The sequence below is a fragment of the Cyprinodon tularosa genome, unplaced genomic scaffold, assembly GCF_016077235.1.
Source record: "Cyprinodon tularosa strain WSP-4 unplaced genomic scaffold, ASM1607723v1 ctg164, whole genome shotgun sequence".
NCBI lineage: Eukaryota > Metazoa > Chordata > Actinopteri > Cyprinodontiformes > Cyprinodontidae > Cyprinodon > Cyprinodon tularosa.
Genome location: NW_024038475.1, coordinates 327,836 through 339,870, shown reverse-complemented (window position 1 = coordinate 339,870; position 12,035 = coordinate 327,836). Strand labels below are relative to the sequence as shown.

At 41.7% G+C, this 12,035-nt stretch overlaps 2 protein-coding genes across 2 annotated transcripts in view; one reads left to right on the top strand and one right to left on the bottom strand.

Moving 5' to 3' along the window:
* The window catches only part of niban1a (niban apoptosis regulator 1a), a 30,869-nt gene extending 25,885 nt beyond the window's left edge, over nucleotides 1-4,984 (top strand). The window contains exons 12-14 of the mRNA XM_038280768.1: nucleotides 1,182-1,289; nucleotides 2,854-2,965; nucleotides 3,044-4,984. Coding sequence (XP_038136696.1) covers nucleotides 1,182-1,289; nucleotides 2,854-2,965; nucleotides 3,044-4,089 — 1,266 coding nt within the window. The 3' untranslated portion in view covers nucleotides 4,090-4,984. The remainder of the gene's footprint in view (nucleotides 1-1,181; nucleotides 1,290-2,853; nucleotides 2,966-3,043) is intronic.
* Nucleotides 4,985-5,387: 403 nt separating this feature from the next.
* Nucleotides 5,388-12,035, bottom strand: part of kifap3a (kinesin-associated protein 3a) — a 40,320-nt gene continuing 33,672 nt past the window's right edge. The window contains exon 21 of the mRNA XM_038280769.1: nucleotides 5,388-6,670. Coding sequence (XP_038136697.1) covers nucleotides 6,630-6,670 — 41 coding nt within the window. The 3' untranslated portion in view covers nucleotides 5,388-6,629. The remainder of the gene's footprint in view (nucleotides 6,671-12,035) is intronic.

Below are 12,035 nucleotides of genomic sequence, written 5' to 3'. Positions count from 1 at the left end.
TATCTCTCCACCCTGCAGTGTGTCAGCAGCAGAGGAGGTGTTAACTACTTACATTTACTTCAGGAACTTTAAGAAACACAGTAGGAGTATTTATTTGTACTTTACTGTAGTATTGTTGTGAGAGTATCATTACTTTTACATGAGTAAGCATTCTGGCTCCTCCCAATCAGGTGGAAGTGCAATAGATACTGGAGCTGGATGTTCGTTTCCTGACATTCAGTTATCACGGACCGTAAAGGATATTCAGAAAAATTTTTCTTCTGCTTGAATGTGCTTTCATGTTTTTATTTGTATTTCATACTTTAAAATACCAGAATTACCACCGTCTTGATTACATCATTTTACATCTCAGACGTTATGATCCATAAACTATTCTAGGTGGCAACTAATGATAATAATTAATTAATAATTGGATAGTAAATGATTCCTTTAAGAAGATTTTTTTTAAAGAATTAAACTAAAACTTTTTCACTTGAGGCGTTCGGGATATAGTATATTATATATCTTTTTACAATTCTGGTATAATTTCCACTATAAGTTGGTTGATCTAACCGGTAAAGGCGTGTTTTAGTCTCTATACTCCAGTTAACAATCGACTACTAAATTAGTTGATTATTTCAATAATCTAATAATCCAGTTGTTTCAGGATTAAAGTACTCAGTACTTTCAGTATGCAGCTGATTAAATACTTATTCTTAATTCAGTAATTTCTTGACTGAATACTTTAATTGGACTAAAATGAAAGTTAGTAGGTGTGTTGGTGCTCTACACACTGCTGGTTTAGCAGTGATTTCATAGTGCCACCTAGTGGTTGCCTAGTGTAATTGCAGGTAGAACTCGTTCATTAGTGGTCGGTTTTTTAAATTAAATAAATTTTTGATGCTGTTAAAAGTAAAATAAATATTTAAATGTGGGACTTTTATGATTCAAAAATGATTTTTGAGTTTATTTTATATTCTGCTTTCTGCTGCGGTTCTTTATTAACCGTGCAAAAAGCTGCTGTGGTGGATTGAGACCTAAATCGATGCATTTCACCTTTTTCTTTCAGTTTAGCGTCTTTATTATTAAATTATCCATGAAGCTGAGAAATCAGTGATGAGTGTCTGAGCTAATTTAAATATGTTTGGGTTTATCACCATGACCCATTACTCCCAATGACCTCTGACCTCCTCTCACTGCAGCAATACGACTATGACAGCAGCACGGTGAGGAAGAGGATCTTCCAGGATGCTCTGGTCTCCATCACGCTGCCCTTCATTAAGAAGAACTTGGCTGACTCCTGCAAAGCGGTAAGACTGCAGAAACACAGACAGCCAGGTTTCTGGTTCTGAGCCTCAATCAGGTCCTAAAGTCCAAATCAGCAGGAAGCGCTTTGGGCCAAATATGCACCACATACAGCTGGCAGTGGATAAATATGATCAATGTGCGGCTGATCCACAGGCATGCTTTAGGAGCTCTGCAGCAACTTAAAGGAGGGAGGTGGAGGCTAATACACCTAGAGCTGGTTCCTGGGGGCTTCACAGGACAGGACTGATTCCTTAAATTTTGAGCACTGCCTGCTCTTCTCACTCTGGTTTAAAATGAGTTATTAATAATTCAGATGTATTGTTGAGCAAGAGACCAAATCAGTGATGACCGGGGCTCCTGTAGTTTCCACAACATTGAAATCTGTTGTTTTACTAAACCAATATTTTAAGACTTAGGACAATGGCTTCTTGTTGAAAGAACCGTCATGTTTTTTCCTGGTTCTTAAATCTCAGAACATTGGGTCTTCTCATTTCTCCCTCGTTGTTGCCCTTTTAGTCCGGAACAGGACCACCTCAGCTGCCTTTCATGGGTCTGATCAGTCCCGTTCAGCATGAATGAACCAATCAGCTGCTTTAATCTGTTTTTTTTCTGGATTATTGGAGCATTGCTCTAAACCAGGGGTCACCAACCATTTCAAGGCTGAGGGCTACTTCATGGCTATTGAATCATAGGAAGGGCTACCAATACTGACCTATAAACAAGAGGGGTCAGCGTTCACCTAAACTTCATCAAAATTAAACACATTTTTATTGTTAACTTTTAATTTCTAATTTTCCTTTAAACATTATAATTTTAAAATCTCTATAAATGCTAAAATGCCCTAAAATGATTACTATGATGAAATGCTCTATAAATGCTCTATAAATGATTAAAAAGAAGAGTCACAGAATAAAATAAAATTTCAAACTTAGCCCACTGCTGAGTTGCTGTTTTCAAACGGCGTTGAGGGCACCCCATGTGGTCCTTGAGGGCCCCTTGGTGCCCGTGGGCACCGCGTTGGCGACCTCTGCTCTAAATAATGTTTCATTAGTCCAGAGAGCTAAGAGGCATCTGCAAAGCTGAGCATGTTGTTGGGGCGGATGGACCAACAAAACTCTGATCCAGTCTATATAAACCCCCAATAATGAGGAGGATTAGTTTGGTAGCATCTTTATTTCTTTGGTGAAGTAAAGCTGGACCGTCCTACCAGGCGGAACCATTTGCTGGACTATTGACATGGTGAGACATGGAGAAACATGAAAAATGCTTAAAGCAGCGAAAAGATTTTTACTGCTGGTTGTTTCTCTACGGCCCAAAATTCAATAAAAGGTATTTAGAAATATTTGTTAAAAACAGATCATCCCAAAAATGTCATAATCTATTGTTTGTCTTCCATTTGATCACTGCTTGCTTTGACTAGGAGTCAAAAGAAAATGAAGATCACACCGTGGATGAAAGACTGCACTGACTAGATGTCTGGTTAATCCAGGAGATGTCTGGTTAATCCAGCAGGCTGCAGAAGAAAAAAGAACCTCCTTTGATCATCTGTCTCTGTCATCCTTACAGGAGCTTCAGGGTCTGGAATCCACCATCTATGCAGACTACTCCAGCTTCATCCACATCGAGAACGTTTATGAAAACATCCTCCTGCAAATCTTAGACGAGGAGGTCTCTAAAGGTAGGAACCGGTCCAGGACACCCCTCCTCCTCCTCTTTGTCCTCCTGCTAACCTCCTGTTTCTCCTCTTGTCCTGCAGTGGTGAAGGAAGCCGCAGCCCTGAAGAAGCACAACCTCTCTGTGAGGAACAGCCGCTCCAGCCTGTCCTCCGTGTCCACACCAGGCAGCCCTGCCCAACTCCCCACCAGGTCCACCTCTCAGACTCCTCCCTCTCCTCTGAGCGTCAACGGTCTGCCCCTCAGTCCGGGCAAGGAGGCCGACCAGCCGCAGGAGAAGATGGACCCAACCGAGGATCAGACGAGAACCGCAGTCGGTCAGCAGGCAGAGGAACCGGTCCAAACAGTGAAGGTAGAAGAAAGCAGCAAAGAAGAGCTGAAGACAGACGTCCAGCCGGAGACAGCAGAGCCAGCGGAGATCCAGGAAACATCGGTTCTGGTCCAAGTAGAAGAACCTAATTCAACAGCTGAACCAGAGACCCAGAAAACAGAAGGTTCTGCAGAAAACACTTCAGCAGAACCGTCAGCTGCTGCAGAAAGTCAAGCTTCAGAAGCACCAGTTCTGGATGGAACCAACGAACCCATGAAGCCTGCAGCTGAAGAAACCGGGTCTCAACCTGCAGCTGAAGAAACCGGGTCTCAACCTGCAGCTGCCAGCGAGGAAACAGACCCGAGCCAGAACCAGAACCCAGGAATCCAGTTAGAGGCTCCCCCTGGTGGCGAGGGAGCAGAAGACTCCCTGCTGAGGCTGAAGGTGGAAGAGTCCCTCTCCGCCTCGGATCCAAATTCCATGAACGTGTCCGTAGGGAGCGACTCGCCCCGTTCGGACCTGGAGTCAACCACCGGAACCCCAGAGACCTCCGAAATTCTAGACGTGGTCGAATCAGCTGGGAGCCCAGAAGAACCATCTGAGGACCAGACCTCGGCTGGAGAACCGTCCTCTGAGGTTCAGACGGAGGCAGCTGGAGCCGGAGCAACTGTGGAGAGTCCAGCAGAACCAAGCGACACCCCGTCCTCTCCGGAAGGTTCTGGAGTCCAGCCGCTGGATTGCGTGAAGGAGATCCGGAACCTGGTGGTGGAGGTGATCGAGGTGGAGGAGCCACTGCAGCGTTATCCCAAAGAGGAATGACTGATTGGGGGGGTTGGGGTCCACTGTGCCGGACCTCAGAGCAAAACCGTCTGAAACTTATGCATGAAAATGTAACTTATTTATAGCAATGATGCCATTTTAGCTGAAGGTGTTTTATTGTTGGTTCTGTGATGCTAATCTGGTACCGATGGAGAAGAACCCAGATCCCCATCTTTAGGTTCTGTTTAACTCACCAGAACTGCTGGGTTCTGGTCCCAGCTCCATCCCGGTTTTAAAGTGGAATCAGTAAAATATTCAGGTTCTGGTTCCTAAAGACAAATCTGGCAGGCTGGTTTCAGCTGGTACCGTTCAGTCCATAGAAACTGTGCTCCTGCTGGACCCTGGTACCGGCTCTGGTTTTGGGAGGAAAAGGTGTGAATTGGTTCAGGTATTTAGATCAGGTTCTGCTGGTTAAATTTCATCAGCGGCAACTGGAGTTGCATACTTTTACCAGAACATTTATTTTCAGGATGTTTTTTAATCTGAGCAATCAGCTCAAAGAAACAATCATTTGGATTAGAACCACTGCATGCTCTCTGGCTGGGAGTTATGTTTGTTTATTAATAAACTGGTTTTAATGGTAACTTCAGGACCAGCTCGTACTGGTGCTGGGCCAGGTTTTTCACCATCTGGACCAATCATCTTCTCTGTCTGCCTCCACTGAGCCTCATGTGGCCTTTAGGCCTCGCCATGGCACAGCCCTGCTTCTGCAGACTGTTGCTATGGTGACAGGTCCAGGTTCTGGTCCTGCCCACCAAAGTGCCTGTATTTCTGACTGGTGACTCCCCCGGTGACTGATGGAGGAAGTTCTAAGTAAAGGAAGCTAAACTGGTTTCTGCTCTGGTTTTAATCTCTGGACTAGTTTAATTTCCCAGTAAAGAAAAGCTAACCGGTTCTGGTTCCGAGTCTTTATTTCTGCTCCAAAAACAGCAAACATCCACAACTAGATCCTGCTGGTTCTGATCTGCTGCAGTCAGACTGAGCATGTGCAGAAGACGCCTTGATGATGTCATGATGTAGTTTGGACCAATCAGCAGTGTCCTCCTTCTTCCAGAACCTGACCCATTAACCAGTCAGAAACCTTGGTTCTGGTATCAGGTCAGATACATCTGAGTGACCAGCATTAGAATTTAAACTCTGATTTAGTGTCAAGAAGGTTCTGTTTGGACCATATGAGTCCACAGGGAGGCAGAACATCTTCATCACGTGATCTCCAGTCGCTACAGAAACGGATCAACCCTAAAGAATTTGGACCTGTAATCAGAACTTACCGAGACGATTGGACCAAGATGTAAAATCAAATCAATAGATGGAGAATAAAATAAATGAGTTTTTTCTTACTTTAAACTTAAATTTATCTGGAGTCAAACCGTATCATCTCCTCATATTCATTTGAAATAAAAGTATTTCAGGAGAAACTGACAAATCTTTGTGGTTCTGATGTTTATCTCTAACGTCACATTAACCCGGTTTTGGTCGGGATAGATCTAGTAATGAGATAGTTATGATTACGCTTCTTCTCCTCAGACGCCATTAAATTAATGCAGGAGGATCCTCCCCTCCTCCTGTGAGAAAATGCTTCATAAATCAATAAATCTCCAAATGATGTTAATCTTCTAGAATTTCAGTAAAAAAAAACAAACTAAGATCAGAGACCCGGTAATCAGGCAGCAAAATTTTTCCCACCTTGAACACATCTGGACCCATTAGTCCATATCAACAGAGTCTGCTGCATCAGAACTGGGCTTTGGTCACAAAAAGGCCTGCTGGACCTCAGGAGGTAAGTGATACCAGTTTAAGAGGTACCACACTCTGGGTCGGACTTTAACCTGCTGGAAACTTTGAAAGCAAACATTACAGTCAAAACATGGAATCCGACCAGAACCAGGCAGAAAAATAAACGGCCCACTGAAGGGTCAGAACTCGCCTGACCTACTTTAGGCTCCGTTTCTAGTGCAGATCCGTCTCAGGTAACGTTTAACAAAAAGTTCAACGATGAAGGATCATTTTTTTGGACACTGATTGGTTAATCTCTAATGCAGAGGTGGGAGCATTGTTTCCTGTCTGCAGTGACCATGGTAACGGACCGATTTTCTTCGATACAGAAGTCCAATCCAAAGAACATTAAGTTTGAATATTTTATTAATTATGAATGATGAAATTTTAACCCTTTTGAAAGGAAACAGAACCGGACCTTAACGAGAAGTTTGGTGTATTAAATAGTTCCTAACAACCAAATACAGGGAACTAAGACAACAACTGCAACTATAAGAACAAGACCGATCAGAACCAAACATCATCTACAAGACCACCAAATGAAACAGAACCATGGAGGCTTTTATCCACCCCAGTGGAACTCAGGGCACAATTTGTTCCAAAAATAAAGAGAAACCAGGAATTTATTGAACAGACTCCCTGAACAGTTCATGGAGGGTGGAGGGAGGATGAGGAAGAAGTGTCTCAGTTTCCGGGTTTACTGGGGAGCAGTGATACTGTGACTGTAGCTGCTCATCCAATAGTCTGGGCTCTGAAAGGCCGATCTACAAAGACGGGAGAAGCGGGGGCAAACTAATCCCAGGTTCTAAAGGACAGCAAGGAGAGAAAAAATGATTAGTAAAGAATAGTAACAGAGAACTTCAGAAACACACACAGTTAAGCTTTAATGCAACAGTTTTTTCATCCTTAACGCCACATAAAGTCAAAAGCTAAGGCCAGTTGCAAAAAGCAGGTTTAACAAATTCAGACTCTAATCCTCAACTTTGAACTCATCAAGCCTGAGGTCGAAAACTAAGTTTAGTGAGTTAATTCAAAATCAAGCCCGAGTAGGTTCACTCTGAGTTGAGTGCATGTGTAACAAATATGTAAGGCCATTATCAGTGGAGCACCAATTCAACAGGTCACCATGGCAACAAGGAAGAGGAAGTGCCTATTTCACAACACTGGAACTAGAGATTTAAAAATACTGGATAATTGTTTAAAAGAAAGAGCAACAGCACTACTCTAGTATGGCAGGCTGTTTTGGCATACATTTTTGCAGCAGAAATAAAATTTCAGACAGTAAAAAAATAGATTGTACTATTAAGAATTACGTTTCATATACAAAGAAATGTATAGACTTTAAGTGGCATTTATCAGCTTTACTGAATATGTATCTGAAGATCTGAAATAGATTTCTTCCTAACCAAAATAATACAAATAATGACCAGTGTATGAATATGGAGAATTGACATACATTTTTAGATATCTAAAATGTTTATTCTTGAAATGATGAATGTAGTTTTGTTTAAAAAAAACTTAATTTTAACAAGGAAAAAATGCATTTCCTTGTAGGTTAGCAAGGACAGTGAGAACACCAGCTCCAAAACTGTCTCTTCTCTCCTTACTACAGCACACAGTGAAATGGGCTCAAAAGCATAAGCAATGTGATCTAGACATTTCAGTGTCTTTTCAGTTTCGTCCTCCATCAAACCAAATGTTTTAAGTGTTTTATGGTTGTGATGTGTTGCTGGAATATCAAATGTATACAATTGCTAGCTAAAGCATTGACCAATCACATGATGTCACCATTTGTGATACTGCAACATTTGAAATATAATTAGTGCTAATAGTAAGACACTATCTTGTGAATTAAATTTCTTGGGTTGAGCATTTCATTTCCTACTTAAGGAGACAGAGGCAACTAAGTTTACTGAGAAAAACCTGGTTCTGAGGAAAAAAATCCCGACCAGGGTAACTCTGGGGAGAATGTTACTACGGTAATAGAAATAGAGGTTGAGTAAACTATCTTTGTAAACGGAAAACTCAGTTTCCTTGATGGCAGGTTTAGAAAACTTTTTCAGTTTTTCAGTAAACCCTCTTTGACAAACAGACCCCAGATCTTAACAGGCTATCTCAGGAGAACCAGGAATCCAATAAGAGGAACCAGTCACAAACAGAAGAATCTGCTGAAGGATCCTCAAGGTCCAATAAAACCAGAATCTGTCTGCAGAGATCAGAACTGTTCTGCCTACTAAAAACCCTGAACCAGTTTAGGATTAAAATTAAAAGATTGTGGATTCAAGTGGATGAGATGGAGAAGAATTATGTATGGATTGATGATGAACTGTTGGATGGATGAATGATGGATGGATGGATGAATGATGCATGATGAATGAATGATGCATGGATGAATGATGGATGGATGAATGATGCATGGATGAATGGATATATGATGAATAATGGATGGATGGATTATGGGTGGATGATTGATGGAATGAATGAATGATGGATGAATGATGCATGGATGCATGAATGATGCATGGATGAATGAATGATGGATGGATGTATGATGCATGGATGAATGAATGATGGATGGATGAATGATGCATGGATGAATGATGGATAAATGGATATATGATGAATAATGGATGGATGGATTATGGGTGGATGATTGATGGATGAATGAATGATGGATGGATGGATGAATGATGCATGGATGGATGAATGATGCATGGATGGATGAATGATGCATGGATGAATGATGCATGGATGGATGATGGATGGATGAATTATGGATGATGGATGAATTATGGATGGATGAATGGATATATGATGAATAATGGATGGATGGATTATGGGTGGATGATTGATGGAATGAATGAATGATGGATGAATGATGCATGGATGAATGAATGATGCATGGATGAATGAATGATGCATGGATGAATGATGGATGGATGAATGATGCATGGATGAATGGATATATGATGAATAATGGATGGATGGATTATGGGTGGGTGATTGATGGATGAATGAATGATGGAGGGATGAATGATGCATGGATGAATGATGGATGATGGATGAATGAATGATGCATGGATGAATGATGGATGAATGATGGATGGATGAATGGATATATGATGAATAATGGATGGATGGATTATGGGTGGATGATTGATGGATGAATGAATGATGGAGGGATGAATGATGCATGGATGAATGATGGATGATGGGTGGATGAATGAATGATGCATGGATGAATGATGCATGATGGATGAATGATGGATGGATGAATGGATATATGATGAATAATGAATGGATGGATTATGGGTGGATGATTGATGGATGAATGAATGATGGATGGATGAATGAATGAATGAAGCATGGATGAATGATGGATGGATGAATGATGGATGCTTGGATGATGGATGAATGGATGCATGATGAATAATGGATGGATGGATGGATGATGGATTGATATAAATGATAAATAGATGGATTGATGATGAATAGTTTGATGGATGAATGATGAATGCATGGATGATAGATGCATGGATAAATGATGAATAAATGGATGGATGTTGGATGGATTGATTATGAATAAATGATGGATGATGAATTGATGCATGGATGAATGGTGGTTGATTGATGGCTGAATGGATGGGCAGATGGGATGGATTCAGGAGGAACAAGAACAGCTTCTGAATCTGACTTAAAGGAACTAGATTGTCATTTCCTTCCTGCCTGCTGACCTCATTGCTGATGCTGCAGGGGCAGCCCTCACACCACCAGATGGAACCCTCACACCACACAACTACAGGTGCTGGTCATAAAATTAGAATATCATGAAAAAGTAGATTGATTTCAGTAATTCCATTTAAAAAGTGAAACTTGTATATTATATTCATACATTACATACAAACTCATATATTTCAGATGTTTATTTTGTTTAATTTTGATGATTACAAATGACAACAAATGAAAATCTCAAATTCATCATATCAGAAAATTAGAATATTACTGAAGACCAATAAAAACAAAGGATTTATAGAAATGTTGGCCAACTGAAAAGTATGAACATGAAAAGTATGAGCATGTACAGCACTCAGTATTTAGTTGGGCCTCCTTTGGCCTGTATTACTGCAGCAATGCGGCGTGGCATGGAGTCGATCAGTCTGTGGCACTGCTCAGGTGTTATGATAGCCCAGGTTGCTCTAATAGTGGCTTTTAGCTCTTCTGAATTGTTGGGTCTGGTGTATTGCATCTTCTTCTTCACAATACCCCATAGATTTTCTATGGGGTTAAGGTCAGGAGAGTTTGCTGGCCAATTAAGAACAGGGATACCATGGTCCTTCAACCAGGTACTGGTAGCTTTGGCACTGTGTGCAGGTGCCAAGTCCTGTTGGAAAATGAAATCTGCATCTCCAAAAAGTTGGTCAGCTGCAGGAAGCATGAAGTGCTCTAAAACTTCCTGGTATGTGGCTGCGTTGACCCTGGACCTCAGAAAACACAATGGACCAACACCAGCAGATGACATGGCACCCCAAACCATCACTGACTGTGGAAACTTTACACTGGACTTCAAGCAACGTGGATGAAGTGCCTCTCTTCTTTTCCTCCAGACTCTGGGACCTTGATTTCCAAAGGAAATGCAAAATTTACTTTCATCAGAGAACATGACTTTGGACCACTCACCAGCAGTCCAGTCCTGTTTCTCTTTAGCCCAGGCAAGACGCTTCTGACGCTGTCTGTGGTTCAAGAGTGGCTTGACACAAGGAATGCGACAGCAGAAACCCATGTCTTTCATACGTCTGTGTGTGGTGGTTCTTGAAGCACTCACTCCAGCTGCAGTCCACTCTTTGTGAATCTCCCCCACATTTTTGAAGGGGTTTTGTTTCACAATCCTCTCCAGGGTGCGGTTATCTCTCTTGCTTGTACACTTTTTTCGACCACATCTTTTCCTTCCCTTCGCCTCTCTATTAATGTGCTTGGACACTGAGCTCTGTGAACAGCCAGCCTCTTTAGCGATGACCTTTTGTGTCTTGCCCTCCTTGTGCAAGGTGTCGATGGTCGTCTTTTGGACAACTGTCAAGTCAGCAGTCTTCCCCATGATTGTGTAGCCTATAGAACTAGACTGAAAGACCATTTAAAGGCTTTTGCAGGTGGTTTGAGTTAATTAGCTGATTAGAGTGTGGCACCAGGGGCCATCAATTTTGAACCTTTTCACAATATTCTAATTTTCTGATATGATGAATTTGAGATTTTCATTTGTTGTCATTTGTAATCATCAAAATTAAACAAAATAAACATCTGAAATATATGAGTTTGTATGTAATGTATGAATATAATATACAAGTTTCACTTTTTAAATGGAATTACTGAAATCAATCTACTTTTTCATGATATTCTAATTTTATGACCAGCACCTGTACACCTTTGGTGGCCAAACCAAACCTTCAGCCATAAAACTGGATCTATAGAGGCCCTCAACAGTTCCTCTAATGTTCTGCTGGGCCTCTGCAGGTGTGGGACCTCAACAGTGGGAGTAGGAATCTCAGAGCGTCCATGGCTGGAGGGGAAAAGCCATGAAGACAGAGAGAGAGATGTCTAAACATGGTGAGGAGAAGGATGAGAGGAGGCCTGGAGGTTCAGGCTCCATTCTCCAGCTGTGGTGGGGGGGTTACAGTGGCGAAGGAAATTACCTCACGTCTCTCAGGAGTCCAACTCGCTCTGGACTTGTTGTCCTAAATGGGAAAGACTTTGTCCTCCATCCTCCTAAAAAATACGAGCTGCTTGCTTTGCCCCTGTGAGCTCCAACAATCACATGTTGTTTTTAGTCAGATCACTTCCACCCCCTTCTTTTCCTTATCCCTCCCTCCCTTCCCTCTCTGCACGCTACGCCTGTCAGAGGGGATTTAGGACCCAGGCTAAAGGAGGAACAGTGGAGCCCAACCTCGGGTTCTGGAGCCGAACTGCAGGTTTTGAGCAATGTTAGACGGACAACATAAAAAGAGAATCTGAGATATTAATTGAATTCAGATTTAAATGCTACCCTGAAGAAGCTGAATTATTGATAATTTATCACCTCATACATTTCAGATGACAGAAATAAATTTATCTTCTAAACTCCTGAGAAGATAATTTCACAGTCATTACAATTACTGCACGTATGAAGGGCAATACGACAT